Source organism: Charadrius vociferus, unplaced genomic scaffold (assembly GCF_000708025.1).
Source record: "Charadrius vociferus isolate BGI_N301 unplaced genomic scaffold, ASM70802v2 scaffold158, whole genome shotgun sequence".
Lineage (NCBI taxonomy): Eukaryota > Metazoa > Chordata > Aves > Charadriiformes > Charadriidae > Charadrius > Charadrius vociferus.
In genome coordinates this window covers 2,420,112-2,438,242 of record NW_009661372.1, presented here as the reverse complement: position 1 = coordinate 2,438,242, position 18,131 = coordinate 2,420,112, and the positions used below count along the sequence as shown (strand labels likewise).

General features: G+C 34.5%; 1 protein-coding gene across 1 annotated transcript in view; it reads left to right on the top strand.

The window, feature by feature from the left end:
* The window catches only part of CEP120 (centrosomal protein 120kDa), a 37,296-nt gene extending 22,289 nt beyond the window's left edge, over positions 1 to 15,007 (top strand). The window contains exons 17-20 of the mRNA XM_009893825.1: positions 2,335 to 2,457; positions 3,916 to 4,014; positions 13,939 to 14,084; positions 14,767 to 15,007. Of these exons, the coding sequence (XP_009892127.1) occupies positions 2,335 to 2,457; positions 3,916 to 4,014; positions 13,939 to 14,084; positions 14,767 to 15,007 (609 nt within the window). The remainder of the gene's footprint in view (positions 1 to 2,334; positions 2,458 to 3,915; positions 4,015 to 13,938; positions 14,085 to 14,766) is intronic.
* The last annotated feature ends 3,124 nt before the right edge of the window (positions 15,008 to 18,131 follow it).

Below are 18,131 nucleotides of genomic sequence, written 5' to 3'. Positions count from 1 at the left end.
GTGTTGTTTGTAACTAGTGCTGTATCTCTCCAGACAAGATAGCCAGTAGTTCTTCAGGCTCAAGCAGCCAAATGCCACCACCTGGGAGTCATCTTCAAAATTCATTCTTTTTTCTCCCACTGACTCCTTTTGGCTAGGTTGCAATACCATCACAATCACTTTATTTTTCCTATTTAGAACAGACATACTGTATCAGACCAAAGATCAGTTGGCTCAGCATTCTGTTGCAGCAATGGTTGGATATTAAGGGCAAGAAAATAAGAAATGGGACAATAAGAAGATACAATTTTGGTATATCCAGCAATACTATTAAGAGTTACACGTATCCTCAGCCAGTGGCAGCATTTCATATTTACTAGCCATCAGTGAAAGTATTCATCATGAACTCATCTGATCCCTTTGAAAAAGTATTTCTATTTTTAGCATTGCAACATCCTGTGGCAGTGAGTTGTAAAATTTTAATTACGTGTTGTGTATTGAAAAATTGTTCATTTTAAACTTGTTGCTTAATTATGAAGAATCCTTTTGTGCCTGTGCTGCATACCATTCCTTATTGCTTAGGTGTCTGTCATACAGTCCTACAGTCTCTCTTCCAAACACAAGCCCTGCTATGTCTTTCTTTGTGCTGTTCCTGCTGGTTTTTATTTCTCTCATGCCTCAATAAGAGGTGGTTGTTACTGCTTGTTCTGTGTAAGACAACCTTTTCTGCATGGGGTGGGGTGTAGAATATTGCAGTATAAATTATAATAGTTCTGAACTATATGTTTTAACTTGTTACTTACCTTTTAAGGAGATGTGTCAGTACACAATTTTCATACTTGAATTGTAGAGTTCTCTAAAAGTCTACGTTGTTTGAAGGTAAACCCCACTATGTGCAAGAGAAGATCCTTGAAGCATCCACCTTTAAGAACATCACGATTACTACCTGAATCATTAAGCTGTGCTTTACTTGTATGATTTGTGCAGTTCCTTGACAGTCCACAACCTGAGGTCTCATGAAAAATTCAATTTTTGAAACTGTTTTCAGAACCAAACAAGAAATGAAACAGTATTGTAGAAGTTCTAGGGATTTTTCATAGCTGAAGAAATTAGTTAGTGTTTTCATCAGCATCATGTCTGTATGTCTGCTCTAAAAATAAATCAGTAAAAATTGAAAAGTGACAAACAGTCTCTTTTGTCGAAGTTGGCTATTGTGGTTATATGTGAAAAGTAAATGCAGAGAACTGCATTTTTATATGGATCCCTAGGAAGCATCTTTGCTTTCTTACATCTATTCTATAAAAATAATAGCTTCAAAAAGTGAAATTCTGGAAGAAAAATAGTTGTGACCCAATTAGGAACTCCAAAGAACTAAAACATTGATGTAGAAGATTGAAGAAGGTGTGGGCTTTGAAACAGAAATGAATTCTCTGAAGCATTTTCACCTAGTATTCTAAACTGTTGGATGCAATTCATGGAAATACTTGCATTAACTAGTTGGACAGAAATACAAGTGCAGCGTTTGGGATCATATTCTGTGATGGAATATGTCAGTTCTGTCAGGTGTATTAAGGTATTTATAGTTGAATAATATTCAACAGAGGAACACAGCTGTTCTTAGAAAGCATAAAAAATTCTTAATATTTTTAATATGGTATAATGAAAAAAGTTAAACTTTTGACTTGCTTAGTTTCTTTGTAGCAAAGTAATTGTGTATTGGCATTGTTTTTTAAATTACCCACTTTAAGATGAAAAGCAAAGCTTTCTCTTTATAAAATCTTCATGAAACTGCAGAAGTACACAGTGAGGGCAGAGGTACATAGCATTAAGTCGTTAGTCACTGAAGTCTTTCTACTTCAGCCTTTCTTCTAAATCATTATTTGGCTGTAGAAAGTATTAGCTGTTTCCTCTTCCAGACATTCCTAAACAAGTTACACTGCTGAAATTGAGTAAGTAATAAAACTTCATATAGTAGATAACACTGTTGGCTTTCTTTAAAAGATGTGTGTAAATCTAAATAGTTTTCTTTTCTGTGTTTCTTCTGCAAGTCATTTTAGAAATGTGAACAGCCGTGTTTATAAATTTTGATCTTCTGTATATGAGGACAGACTTGTTTTTTCTTTCCAGTACTGAGCAAAGATCCTCTTTTAAATTCTTCCTATTAAAACCTTGCTGTATGCCATCACCAAGAAGTCATTAATTATGAATATGTAGTTTTCAGTGTCTGTTTTATATCAGATAATTGTCAGTAAGATGTTTGTTACTGAAGAATTACTTAAGTTCTTTAACTTAATCCTTTGTCTGTGAATGGATTTTTCTGCTAACTTGCATTATATCTTGATATCTTTAATGTAGCTTTACGAAGCAGAAAATAAGCATAAAATGTTGGAGAAGGAGTTCCAGCAATACAAAGAGCAGCAAAGTAGCAAACCAGAAATCCAGCTACAATCAGAAATAAATCTTCTCACTTTAGAAAAGGTATCTTGGATTTTTCTAGTCTTTAAAAACTGTCACAATGGTCCATTCACTGATAAGGGAGATGTAGAATAATCTTGCATGATAAACCGGTTAATTTATCCCTTTTGTTTTAATTCTTCCAACAATTTCTTCAGACTTTAAATATTTGGACACAAATAAGGCAAACAGTGGCCTTATTTCTATAGAGGAAGCAGTAGTGTTAGAGGCTAAGGCAGGAAAAAACCTAACCTATATATTTAAATTGCTGCCATCAAGATTTCTGCTAGGAACTGAGCATTCTGTTTATAAAACTAAATAAAGATGAAGAATTTCTTGTGAGGATTAATTTAGACTGGTATTTCATTATGTGCATTGTTTTTTTTATGAAGTATTTCTGAAAAGAGATTGTGTTACTTATCAGTGGAATGGAATCACTGTCATAAGTTGATTTCTTAGAAACCATGCATGCCTTCAGTAGAGAATATTTTCCTTAATTAAAACCACAGATATGGGCATTTATGCTCAGAATTATTGTGAGGTTTGAGTCAAATTGTTGACTGAATAAGCTGAAAAAATTGGACCAGGCTTCTCGACACAAAATGCACTCACATTATATGGTCAGTCTGCATATTACTGTATGCTTGAATAACTTCTAATAGTGCAAGCAAGCAAATGATTCAAAATATGTTTCTGTATCTACAGACTTTTTTAAACTCTTAGCTTAAATATTTTTAGATTTCCTATTTTTGTTAGGTTAAAAATCAGTGCTTTAAGATCTTCACAAATTTAATGGTAATTAACTTTTGTGTGAATAAAAGAAAATATCACTGCCTCAGAGCCATTAATTAAAAATGCTTCATTTTTCAGGTTAGTGTTGTGTGTGCTTCATGAGTGTTTTCATTTGCCTTTTACTACTAAACTATTTTTGCACAGAATGCAATCAACTTTTAGTGTGTAACCTTTTGTAAAGGTTTACTCAGATAGTAAGATCAAAGATTCGCACTAGATACATGATTTTAAAGAGCAGTTTGAACAGATGTCTGTTCAGAGGAAAGAATATAGCACATATCTCCCATCAGCTGCAGGAAAGAAAAAAATTCAAACACCTTTTAAAGGCAAGATTTATCCATCAGTGTTACTGTTAAATTAGGGCTTATAACCTTACTTTGGAAAAAAGGGGGGAGGGGACTGCTAATTTGAGAATCTTATATTTAAAGGTTACATCAGCAAATTTAGTGCTAAAAACTAATCTTTTTCTTTTTGTATAGACAGCTATCCAATAAAAATAAGGCTATATTTTAAACAAGAAAATGTTCATGTGCCATAATATTTACGTTATATTATATAACAGCTTTAGATGATGTTGTATGTTACACTACATAAACACTTTTCTTAAACCAGACTCTTTGTATATATACATCGTTCAGTGATTGTTACTGCTGTTATTGCTTCAGCTGATATGATTTTAATTGCTTTTAGGTTGAACTTGAAAGAAAGTTAGAGTCAGCTACCAAGTCAAAGCTCCACTACAAACAACAATGGACAAGGTCTTTGAAAGAACTTGCAAGGTTTAAACAGGTATGCAGGTTTTCTTTTGTCATATAAGACAACCACATTAGTGTTGTGTTGGAAGCTACTTAGTAATTGCTGTTAACTACTGTCAGTTTTCATTTTATTAGTGTTTATCTTCACAGAAGCTCTGAGCTATGATTTTTACAAAAATGAAAACAGCAAAACTGGTTTCAATTTGACATTGAACTCAGGAAAGACCAAGGCTCAGGTCTGCAAAGAGGCTTGGCATAGCTGAAAGCAGGTGCAATTCAAAACAAAGTTTTATTAATCTCATTCCCAATAATGCTCAGTCAGCACTTCCAGAGAAAATATTTTGTTCCTGTCCCAACCATCTTGGTCAATTACAGTCCTAACTGTTGTGTATTTTAATTGTAATAGAAGAGTAAAGATAAGAATCAAATCTTAGCTTTTAGAAACATGGTTTAAGCTTTGCTGAATGCTGTAAAATGAAGTAAAATTGCAGAAAATGTAAACTCAAAGTGAAACTTTCTCCTGCTTTTGGAAATCCTGATCTCACACTAATGTGTCATGGTTTCTTACTGCTGTGTTTTAACAGAGCTCGTGTGTGTATATATAGTCATACACACGACTCTAAAGTACTCTGTTCAAACCTGCAGGAGTGGCACCTTCATCCTCAACAAATCCATGTGCCTCTGTTTCTTTTTTCTGGTCATCACCTGTCTTGCATGAATTACAGTAAATATTAGCTTAAACAGTATACTTAATGGCAAGCATTTCCATTGGCCTTGACAAACAAATTCGTAAATCATTAATCCCTGTTACTGAACAAACCTTGACACAGACATAAAGCTTCAGAATTCAAGTTTAGTAAATGGTTTTTATTACCTGTATTCACACCTACTTCCTGCTTGAGAAAGTGTTTTGTTTTGGTTTTTTTTTTAAGGATCATAGTTCCTACTTTATTCTTACTGCTAGAGTATTCAGGTTTTGGAGAGTTAGAAGCTAAGCCCACTCTCTCCTAATTGATAATTACCTCTTTTAATCTGTATTTATCTTTGAAGAGAGTAAATGTGCTATATAATCACTATTCATAATTAAAAACTCATCTTTATTTGCTGCCTTCAAATTGGTCCTTCTTTGCCTAGTGATAAAAGGAGACATGAATTCTCCAGTTTCTGAAACATCTATGCTCGACAAGATGACAGAAGGAAGACTATAAATCTTATCTCTCTGATTAAGATTGCTTCAGCAGCCATAAAACGTCCAGGCTATTTTTTCTTACTGACATATTTAAAAATTCTTGTAGAATAAAACAGAAGATTGTTGCTTGCCAGATTAACACTAGTGTATATCACTAAGGTTTTTATTATAAATTTTGTCACTGTAGACCTGACAGTCTGAATTTTGTAACATATAGATGGGTTCAGATGATGCTTTTGCTGAAAGTCTGAACCATAAAATAAGTTGGCATGTACAGTGAATTATGCTACGTAAAACTTTTCTGCTACAGAACAAACCCTTTCCAAGTAGCTTCTTGTGGTTTTTATACTCCTGTGCTTCATCTTATACTTAGTATATTGATAAAGGATTTAAGTGACTTTAAAGAGGCAAATAAAAGTTGAAGCAGAGCTGATCAAAAACCATTTACCATGTTTTAAAAATAAATTTGGAAACTGTTGCTTCAGGAATTCTAGATTTGCTTTAGTTCAGATGATTTGTGCAATTGTGCATAGTTTGACCAATTTCTTGTTTAAATTGGATTAGAACCATGTTAATTTTGCATTGCCTCTGGTGAATAGCCACAGGGCTGTAATCTGTGCCAGTAATTTGTCACACCAAAGCTCTCTAGAGAACTATACAAAACATTTGTGTAGTGAGGATTAGACGCTGAAAGCCATATCTTAGATTGTTAATAAATGTTAATGACAAAACCCAGCTGGTAAGTCTTGGAAATGAGATCTAATGCTTTGTGCCCATTGCCAAAAAAATGTTTAAACAGAGATTTCCATTACTCAAAGGTGACCTAGTACAGTCAATTTGTGAATTAAAGAAGCATAATCTACAGGCTAAGCATTTAGTAAAATGCTCTTCTGATTTGCAACCATAAAAGTCAATGTTTCCTTAATTAAAATGTTTCCTTTTACTTTGGAACTAGTTCTTAGCACACATCTGTGATGGTTTTATGTTTTGCAGAATATGAGATATGCAGTACATAACATAGAAAAATATGGGACTGTTAATACAAAATGCTCTAAACTTCTCCATGTCTAGGATTTTGAATGCTAAGCACAGTGCCAGTGGTAACCAAAAAAAGATCCAAAGTACGTGCGGACACATACACATTATGCTTACCTGTGCTTAACAAAATACAGAAGTTAGCTGAATTTAAACACAGTTTGTAAAGCTGAGTGAAAATAGACTTCACGCAGCTTACTTTTCTTCCCTCTTTGTTACTTAGTGCAAGTCAGTGTTAATACTTCATTTATTATACCCCTGGTCTGTTTTAGGAAGACAAAAATGTCAACAGGTTAGCTATATATCTATGCACTCAGGTAGATTTTACCATTTCCAGAGGTTTCAAAAAATGTCTTTCAAAGTTTGCTGGCTGGGAGATCTCATTACTATGCAAACTAGACTTCCGTAGTTTTTATGTATGTGAGCTTTACTTCTGAGAGCAACCAAACGGTTTACACAGAACTGCATATGTACTTACAGAGATCTTAAATGCTAAATTCAGAACCTGTCAGAGTGCAAGAAACAATGCCAGCTTTGATTCTTGTTTTGATACAGAAATGTCATTTTTCAGCTGTTGATAATCTCTGTTGTAATCTAGAAAACCAAAATCTCAAAATGTACATGCATATGTTATCCAGTGTTCTGGAAGAAATATTTGTCTTTTAATGTGTTTGTGCCCTACAGATCTGTTAAAACCAGCACTGATGTGTTTGTTTAAAACAACATAGACTGTCTTGGCTGGCTGACATTCACCTTGTCTGGTCCAGTGTCTTGCTTATCCACTCAGTAATTAAGTTGATTAATTTATAAGTAATTTAGCCAAGGATGGGATGTGAATCTTTGTTTAAAAAAAAAAAGCACACAAAAAAAGTTGGAGGTCCAAGTCTTGGTTAAAAACTGTGTCTTGAAACCATCCAGGCCCTCCTACTGACTTGTCAGCTCTGGGTTATTTTCAGAAAACTTTACTTGAGTTCCTTAGCTTCAATCGTAAGTTTTTCCCACAGACTTACATGGTATGTGTGAGTGGGAGAGTGAATAGTGGCTGCTATTTAGCCATTGTTTAGTCTAGTGTATGTATGTTTACATCTCCCTTTTGGATTTATAGGCAGCTATGGCAAAATAAAGATTGTGCTTCCTTGATTGAAGAGCCTCTTAACTAGAGCACCTGGCGGCATACAGGGATTCTTTTATGATCTGATTATAATTGAAATTTTGAGGGTTTTTATTACTGGTTAATTTTTATTTAATGCTGATATTCCTGTAGTACCATAGGTTTCAAAACATGATTGAAGTTGCCACCATGCAAGCTCCTAAAACTGTATTCCATGTCTCAAGCACTACAGTAGAGATGCAAAGTAGTGAAGAAAAGTGGTAAAACAGTGAAGTAAATGATCTGATAACTAGTATGTGACTTTGCATTGGATTTTATTTTGTTTATGGGATTGTAAGAAGAGGATGGCAAAATACCAAATTAAGAAGAGAAAGGAATATTGGTGATGTTTCACTGAGGGGTGAGGGAGGAAAGGAAAGAAAATGAGCAAAAGGAATAGCATGACTAGCAGTGCTGAGAAAGTAGTGAAGAAGGTAACTAGGCTAACTAAGAGTATATTGCAAAAGTAATTTTCAAAGTAATTTGCATATGATACTCCTGGTTCATCTGTGGCTGCCTCACTATGGGATAATGGCTGATATTAATTAGGTGGTAATGCAAGAGTAAAGTTCCAAAGTGTTCTGACTTTCTAGTGGGCCATAGTTATTGTCTATCCACGAAGTTGCCGTAGTACAGCAGCTGGTGATTCCAGAGTATTTCCTTACCTGAAATTTAAAAATGCAAAATTCTACAAGTTTAAAAATTCTAATAGTTCTTACTAAGGCTTAAAACAGCCTGACTAGATGCAATAAGCAGCTGGGAATACATCTGAAATGTTCCTAATTTCAGTATATACTATGTGCATATTCTCTGGAAATACAAAGTGTGTCAAAGTCCTGACTGAGAATTTTAAGGTTGTGTGTATCTATGCATTTAAAAATACTTTGTATCCAGTCGACTTAGTTTTTAAGTATACACAGAATAGAATGAAGATGTTACAAGTGAGTTTAGAAATGCTGGACTTTGCTTTATTACTACCATAAATACTCAGAAGTGTTTTATTAATACTGTTTTTTTCATTTTGGAAGCTCTTGCAGTAAATTCTGCTACATTTAAAGTACTACTATGTAGTAGCATTTGGTTCCTTCTCTGGTTTAAAAAAAAAAGTGCTTATTGCCCAATGGATTGTTAAACTGTGATGGAGAAGTGGATTTAATACCTGGATGTCTTGGGTGAAGTGGCACCATTTTCATCACTGCAATGAAAAAGAAATCCTTCTGTCTCATCATAACAAGACAGTCTTTTTATGGACCCTCAACATGGACTTGTATATAAATTAATTCAAATCAGCATGCCTCACTTAACAAACAATTGTTGTAAATTCTTTGCCATCTTCTTGTATTGATGTATTATTAGGAAATGTATGAATGGTATTCATAGAGCAAGTTTGCTCTTTATGCACCCTACAAATTGTTATGACAGACTTTTAAAGGAGTTGAAGACTAATGTTGGGAAAGACATTTGAAAATCAGAGTATGAAGTGTGTAACTTAAATTACATACAGGATCCATCACAAATGAAACTACAAAATCCCTGCTCACTTGCATTCATGTCTTTTCTCCAAGTTGGACTGTCTTAAACTGAATGCTACGGAAATCTTGCCTCAGAAAATGTTGATTTTTATTTTTTTAAATTTAATATTATTGAGTTTAAATGGCTTTATTCAGGGTCATGACATGCCATGCTACAGAAATTCTTGACTTTCACTGTTACAGAACTAAAATTATCTTGTCTTTTCCCTCACCCCTCCCAAACAAGGAAATGCTGAATATTTGTCATATTTACATCACAATTCTCTTAGTAATAAAATTAAATTTCTAATCACATTTATCTGAAAGGAAGTCCTACCCAACATTAACTTGGAGACAAAATGTTTTTCTCCTCTATGGAGAATGGGAGAATTTAGCATGCTCTATAATCAAACTTACTTCCCTACAAATCTAGGGATATGATCATCATAGAATCATAGAATGGTTTAGGTTGGAAGGCACCTTGAAGATCATAGAGTTCCACCCGCCCTGCCATAGGCAGGGACACCTCCCACCAAACCAGGCTGCTCAAAGCCCCCTCCAGCCTGGCCTTGAACACCTCCAGGGCTGGAGCTTCCACAGCTTCCCTGGGCACCCTGTGCCAGTGTGATGACCCTAAGCAATGAACATGCTTACTATGTTTTTAAAAAGAATTCTTAAACATTTTTTACCAGAGAAAACATAAAGGAACAAGAACTGAACAAAGGATTCTCTAGGAAAGCCTTGCTTTTCCTACATCTCTCCTTCGCTTTTGCATCATTCTCTCTTTTGTCCTTTTCTTGGTTTCATTAAACATCACTACAGATGTTTCTTGATCAAAAAACCTTATGGTTCTGAAACTAACTAGTTCAGTGAGGGCATAAAAGGACCAAAGATATTAAATGAGACCCCTTCTGATCAATAGGAAAGCTTTAGGAATCTTCTGTCTTCCTGGCATGATTGAACTTTGGACTTTGTTCTGTTAACCTTCAGTATATGTACTTCTAATGTATACTTTTCTTTCAGTGTGTTTCACATGCCTTTCTTGCTGTCAGATTGCCATTGTGAGCATGTTGCTGAAGTCTTGCTGTGCTAGTAATAAGTGCTACTCTGTTTTGCATTAGTTTTCAGGTCATGTTTGCCCAACATACCTTCAAAAAAATTCTCTCAGAGTTACTAAGATACACAAATTTGACAGTTTTACATTAATACCCCAGCTTCTCATGACAGTAGTCTTAGGCTAAAATGGGAAAATTAGGACATGAATAAACGGAACTGCAGAGCAAGGAGATTTTTTCCAAAGTTAATCCTTTCCTCACCATCTGCAACAATGCATTGGACTGAAGATAATCATATCTATAAATCGGTATAGGTGGAAAGTCTAGAAAAGGAGATAATGCCAGTTACAAGTCCTCTCTGCTGTAAAAGATTTAGATTTTTGCTATCATCTAAGAGCAAGATGTCAGCCTCATCCTGCACAGTAATGAGGGAGTTTTTCTTCCTACAGATGAGACCATTTGCTTGTAAATTACATTTTTATATAGTTTATTGCGTGGCCTCCAAGGCTCTTACCACTGTTAGAAAATATCAACAGGAAAACAAGGTTTTACTAGACAGATTAAATCTAAAACCAGAACTTGGATAGTCAGGCTGTACTGTATCTACTACAGGGATATGTATTGCAAATTTCTTTAGACTTCTTGTTTAATCAGGAAAAGTAGCTAGTCACCAGACTGAATTATTAGATTCTGTACCTGTAGGGACAGACAAGTAGAAATTTCTAGACTTGTTCTACATCTACAGGGCAACAACTCCTCTCCTGAGGCTAAGTAGAACATTACAAAGGAGATTGAACACACTTGAAATTTTAGGTCCCATGTTTGCCTTAAGGTAGTAAACTTAACTAATTTTCTTTCTTAAACACAGCAATATTTTAACTTGCTTTATTTTGAAAAGGATTTAACTTAGGAGAGTGAATGAGAGCACCAAGAACAGTGATGGTCTCAAAGAAGAAGATATTAGCCTGTCCTTATACTTCTAGATTTTGGATAATTGAGATAATCAGAGTTGCTGTCCATTTATTTAATATTTACATTTGTTTACTAGTACTATTACTTGTACTAGAACTTAAGTTGTACTGTTTTTATACCAACCTATTTGAGACTAGATCATGTTCAGCATTTTATCTCACTACCTGCATTTCGCAAAGGAAATAAGTACAACTATCAAAATAGTTTAGATAATTCCTTTTTTCCTCATAGCCCATTTTATACTTGAAATTTGGCTTTACTGTTTGGATGCTGTTGCCTATCCAGATATTTGGAAACCAGAAAATACCATTGTGATATTTGCTGCAACTTCATTTAAATAAAAAAAAAAAGCGCCTTCTCTCTTCTTTGTTAAATACTTCAACAGTAATGCTTGATCTGTAGCATTTGTTTAAAATACAAATGTCTATCTTAATTCAAAACATTCTGTGACTAAGAAGCTCCTAACATGCCTGGTACATTGCTTAAGTGATTAATTTCCACTGTTTTAATAACTTGAATCATGTCTCTAGTTGGAATTTACTTAGTTTTGACTTTCAGCCAGTGTTTTTCATTGAGTGGAAAAAAAACAAACTAGCAACTGATGCGAAATAACCATCTAGCCCATACAGAGGCCAGCAGTTGATGCACAAGATCTAGAAACCCAGCTTGGATATCTTTGAATATCATCCAGCTGCCCTCAGTCAACTAGTTTAAGGTCATGTTTAACAGATGTCAAGGAATGTATTCTTTATTTATCTGTTTCCTTTTCAAACTAATTCTTATTTTTGTCCCCATAATATCCCACTCTTCCACATACACTTTTTCCCCAGCGAATAGTTTTGTATTGGCAGCAAACTGTTTTTTCCAGAATAACTTCCTCTTTTATGAATATATCAGAGTAGATTCTTGTGGAGTCCACTGTTACCTTCTTGCTATTGTGGAAATGATCAATTGGTATCCTTTCTCTGGTCTTCTAAACCCTGAATAATCTGAGGACTTTCTCCATGACAGCTTAGTTTTCTGATTGGTTGTAGGTGGTTTCTTTGGTCTGTTTTTTTTTTTTTGTTTTTTTTTTTTTTTCGGGGGGGTTGGGGAGGGTTGAAGACTAGTTGGAAGTGTGACTTTTTCTACAAAAGCTGGATTAATTCTTCCTTGTGTACCTGTATATCCTGTTAGTTTTTGTTTTAGTTATAGTTCCAACCAATTCGGGCACTGTGGAAGTAAGTCCTGCTGGTAGCTCCTGAATATTCCTAAGGCCTCTGTTTAAAGAAAGAATAAAATAAAAAGTAGGGAAATAGTTATTCCTGTGGTGTCAGCACCAATTGTAGTGATGTTGACACCAAGGCTAACATGTCCAGTTAGTCTTGTGACTTTGTATTTGAATTTCCCTAGAACTTCCAAAACCTCTTGGATAAATATCAGCTGGCTGTAGTGACTTGTTAATATTTGCTATATGTATTTGTAGATTCCTATTCTACATCAGTCTGAGACTGTTCTTCAAATCCATCCCACGTAAAAAAGGGTGCCTCTCACATCAGAATGTTCTTCTGCAGTGAACTGTTGATGGGGAAGGAAGGACTATGACCTTATCTTCTCCAAGTGCTTTTTTTATGCTTCAGTCATCTGTCAGCTGTAGATTCTTTGGCAGGATTCCTGCTCTGGTTTTGTTCTTAATATGTATCCCTTTAACCAGTTGTTCCTCAGTCTTTCTGGCCTATCTCTCTGCAATTCTAACATTTAATTTGCTGGGTGGTGTATTGGATTTAGTATAAAAGTAAAATATTTGGGGGTTACATACATTCTAATATATCTTGTTAAGTACGTCTCTATTCCATTGTCCATTCACATCAACAATTCAAGTCTTTGTTTATACCAATTCCTTGTGAAATTCAGATTTTCCCATCACTTATTGATCATCAACAGGGAGTGCTTAAGATGCTGGGAACCGAGATTCAGGAAATTGTCTGACTACTATTCCAAATGTTATTAGGTTGACTACATAATGAATATACTTACACATATCTAACAAAATTATCTTTTTTTACTTCTATAATAAATATAAAACTGATTGTTTTAACAATCAAATATTTCAGATGAAAGCAATGTCGAAATTACAAAGGTAACCTTGCACTTCGCAGTATGTCTAGATCCAGGATGTTTGTGTAACCTCCTGCCTTATTTTTTAACTACAGGAAGAAATGCTATTTTACCTCGGATCTTCTGTCTCATTCAGAGTGTAAGACTGACTGTAGTGAGTTAGTGCACAAGGTCATGTGGAAAATGACTGGGAGGAAAAAAAGTGGAGAGAGGACCACACTTCTCATTAAGGCACTTTAATGTCACCAAGTGGTAGTTGACTAAAACCCTAGTTTTGTTGCACTTTCTGTATAGACCTTTAAAAAAAAAGTAAACTTTTAGCATGGGTAGATTAATTTGATTAAATCAACAGAATAAGTTGTCTAGCTATAAGCAAAACTTTAGCTAAATGTAAAAGGAAACCTGACCAGAGTTTTGTTTTTAAGGCTTATTTTTTAACCACAAATTGCAATTTCAAAAGGTAGTTCTTGAAGCTTTGACACTACGCACTACAGTGCTGATGATGTAAGTTTCCTGCAGCTAGATTGTATTTTTCTGTTCATTATTTCCCCCAAAAAGGTTATAGTTTAAAATGGAGTGTAGTGAAGGAATAAATCTCAGTATCTTGAGCAGTTCCACAAATACAAGTTTTATGTTTACCCACTTAAGCCTGAGTTTGTAAAAAGGTTCATAACACTTGCTGTTTTGTTAATGGGAAGATATCTGTGACTGGGCTTCAGCTGATCCAGCCTGGACAGGTTTACTGCAATTGTGATGGTCCTGGTCTTCCTGTATTATAGATACCAACAACTAAGTCAAGCTGTTTAACTCCTGCGTTTCTGATACTGTTGGAGACTTAATTGCCATGACTTCATTCTTGAAGTTTTGCTTATGTCACTATATATAATTGGTACTTTTATATGTAATCATGTAGTCAACTGAGTTATATCTTCACCCCTTCCCATATTAGCGTGAACGAGAAAGTGTGATGGCTTGCCTTAAAAAGCAGCAACAACAGCTGGAGCACCTAAGGCTGCGCTATTTGGCAGCAGAAGAAGAAGGGCTGGAGGAAACAGACCGACAAGAGCTGGAAGATATCAGAAATAAACTTAACAGGTATAAAAGCATTTGTAAGATTCCTTTCCCTGCACCTTTTCTTGCTGTCTGCCTCAAAACAGGAGAAGGTTCAGTTAAACCAAGATTACTGGCTGTCAGTCCAGTGAAAGAACGCAGTTTATTGTCCCTCAGGTAAAGATTGCACATTTATAAAATGCAACAGTACTGCTGTATAGGAAATCTATGTTTAAGGCCACTGTACCCCGGTTTTTATGTTGCGGTCATAGCTGTACAGCACCAGGCTTCTTTCTGTTTTAAACCTTCAGTTCTAAGGATAACTGCTGCATTAAGAAAAGGGGCATGTACTAATTCATATTTTGAATACATAATTAAAATCTTAATTCCACCTAATGTTAGCCTCCAAAAACTGTCTGCAGTTGACCCTTTCTATAATTTGGGTGCTGTTACATTATCAAAATAGGAGCCTTGGTACCAAGTATTATAGTTAGATGTGCATATAGAAAAGGTATTGTTAGAATTTAAGTATTAATTTCTTTTACTTATAGTTGTTTTTTCCCTAGAGAGAGGATAATTTACCTTTTATAAATTACCTTTTATAGTTTTCTTTATTTTACTAAGTACTTCAGTAGATGATAAATAACATAAAGATTTAATATGAAAATAATCAGAGCAATTTTTAATATGGTTTATCCTCTGATTCTTTCCATTTTATCAACATCAGGCTGAAGCAACTAGGAGAAGAAAGAAAGCAATTGCAAGATGTTAGAGATAATTCTGCTGGTAGAGCAGATAATCTTCATTCTAGAAAATTAAATGAGAGCACGGATGATTATCTCTCTCGTTTGATAGAAGAGAGGGATACCCTGTTGAGAACAGGAGTATATAATCATGAAGACCATATTGTAAGTGAACTTGATCGTCAAATCAGAGAAGCTGCTGCAAAAAGGAACATCACTAAATAGAAAAGTTGTTAAAAAGAGCCAAAATTTGAACAGTGACTGATTTTTATAAACCTGTACTACTTTGCAAAATGTGTAAGGTCATGCTTAATTTTGCACACTATTGTTAGCTCTTTTTGAAGTCAATGTAAATATTTGCAACATGTGAAATGAAGCACAGTTGTAAGTTTTACAGGGACAATGGCTGTTTCTAAATGTTTTTATACTCGTATGTATATATATGTAAATATATTTATCTTGTGTACTTTCTTCTGAAATGTTTTCTACCTCTTTTTGCATCACCTTGGCTAGGTTAATTTGTAATATTTTTAATATTAATTCTAAAACTTTTGGTTAATACTATCATAACTTCTTTCAAATTTTAACAAGATCTCTTCAACTATATTAGGGAAAATTGACGTCAGCTGTTTTCCCTGACAGAACTCTTAATTCTGAACCAAAGTTTAGCACTGACCAAATGTCACTTTTTCATGAAATCACAAGGTAATTAAATTTTGCTTCTCCAACTGTAGCTAACATAACTAAGTGCTGTAGTAAATAAAAGGTAAGGTTGGGGAGGAGGGGAACGATATAACTCTCAAACCTTACAAAACTGAAACTGAATCAGTTTTTAACTAGCCTGATTGTACAGGATGAAAATCCCGTTGCTGCCCTAGCAGTTTCACACATAGGCCTGTAAGGGTGAACCCAGAAGGGTAAAGACCTAGTTCAATAGTACATATGCATTCTTACATTCATCCCTAATGAGGAGTGATACTTGAAGCACTAATTCAGTGAATTTATACGCTTTAAATTCTGAACACATACTTAAACTAAAGCTCTTCTAAGTAAAGATGTTTTCTTTAACTAAGACCTAGCCACTTTGTAGTTACTTAACGTATATTTCAAAGCATGTTATCTCATTACCACTTAGATTTTATGTGGAAGTGTATTGTGGAAGTACAAACAGGGCGCAGTCTCAAGGTGTTAAATGCCAGGAGAGAAATTCACAGGAAATGTTAGTTTGTGCATAATCAGTTGAAAAGTCCTGATTTCCAGCCTTCGGTCTATTTCAGTAATTTTAAAAGTGTTTGTGTGGATCTAGCTAATAACATTAACTTACAACACTGTCCTTTCAACAGGCATTTTTGTCTGTCCTGTTGGCACAAATGTTTCTCTATTTGAATGTCAAGTACTGAAAACATCTTAGGATTTGTTACTTTTAGAATGAACAAAGATACCAATGCAAAAATTCCTTTTTTTATATACCAATGCAAAAATTCCTTTTTTTTTTCTTTTTACATAAAATCAAGTCAAATTCCATTGACATGTCTGTATACATGTGGCCTTCCTGTTTTGTATGGTATTAATTATAAAATGTTTTTTTCTATTGTATCTGGCTTTGCCTCTAGGTGCATTGTTTTTCCTCCTCCCTATCATGGGTGTATCTCCTGTTAAATAAACTATCCATTTAGGCTCCTTAAAGTTTTAAACAATCTGTATAAACATAGAGATCATATTCTGGGAGGAGTTATCACTTATCAATACTAGACTTTGTAAGAAATGCTTTTGTAATACTTTGCTTACTCTACTGTATTTTTCAAATTAGTGTGCTTCAAGACATCCCTCACCACTAGCAAAGCAAATAACACCTTCATAAATTCAATCAAAATCGTTGAAAAGTAATTTTACAATTTTTTTTACATCATGGCTTTGTCATATCAGTGATGCCTGATCATATGCAATTATTGTAAATGAATCAGGGATCTCCTACCTTGACAGGAAGACTTGCTCCTGCTGTTTTTCTTCAAATCCTTGCTCACTTGCTAGAAGTGTAGTTTCTTCTTCAAACGCTGGAGGGTGCCTTAGACTTAAAGATCAAAAAGATTGTGTTGACTAAATTTTTGTAATTGGTGGTTTTTCTGAGCTGGTATTCTATGACTTTTCAGGTGTGTTACTTTATTTAATAAAAATTAAAATTTTAAGTAAGTATTAAGGATTTTGTCTTTATTTTTTCAACTGTACTTGAACAAAAATTTTATTTACTATTTCTGGTAATATGACAGCCTTTAGTGCTTGAATCCATAAAATTGACAGGTTCACTTTCAATGTTAATTTCACTTTTTAATTCCTAAGTGAGTCTCTTCCATGGCTTATAAAGAAAACAGCAGTCATGTTGCTGTGGGGTTTAAAAAGAAACTACTTGGGTGAGTTTTCTTTCTAGTAAATCAAAGTACTGAGTAAAGTAAAAGGTAGAACACTTTTTAAAAAACATTTATAAGCCTGCTAATTTAAACTATTTGGGTCCATTTTGTCATTTGAAAGATCACTATTTATAAGGTGAGAAGCATGAATTTTTTGATTATTAAACTTATTTGTCATTTTTGTTTTGTTATATAGTCATTACTCTATGTTCATTGTATTAGAATGAGAGTGATACTTTAAGCTTAGTATTTCAATTTCATTTTTTCCAGCACAACTTGTCTATGTGCTTCAATCTGAAGTACTCTAGAAACAAAATCTGTGTATGTAGTAAATATGTATAGCAGAGATGAGCTCAGTATTACTTTTTTAAAATATTTTGTTGGGTTCCATTTGCCTTTTTATTGCCTCAAAAACATTTTAAAGGTTATAGCTATTCAGTGGAAAGACCACATAACTTTTTTTTTAATCAAAATCCTCTTAAAAAATTTATATTAATCTCTCTTCATGGCAAAAGAAATGCCATTTGAAACAGATGCATGAGATAACGAGCCTATTTTAATTTACCCAGCATAAAAAGACTGCTGGAAATGAAACCTGTGTTTATGGGTTCTGTGCACCTCAGAAAAGGGGGTGGGAAGAGAAGCAACAGCTCTGCCCTCCTGGCGTTCTGGCAAACTCCTGCTATTGATTTTAGTGCACCCAGATTTCACTAGGGAAGTTAATGGAATTATTTCAAAACAAGTACTCTTAGCAATATGTTTCTGTGAACCCTAATGCCCATAAAAATTAGTAAATGGGAGGCAGGGGGTGGTGGTGGGGCTGTTCTATGTCAGTTCCATGCCAAATCAGTTCCAGCTTTCATCTGCATTATGAATCAGGCCCAGAACGTACCGTTGGTTTTGGATAAGGAAACTTCAATTATATCCTGTATTTGTCCATTCCA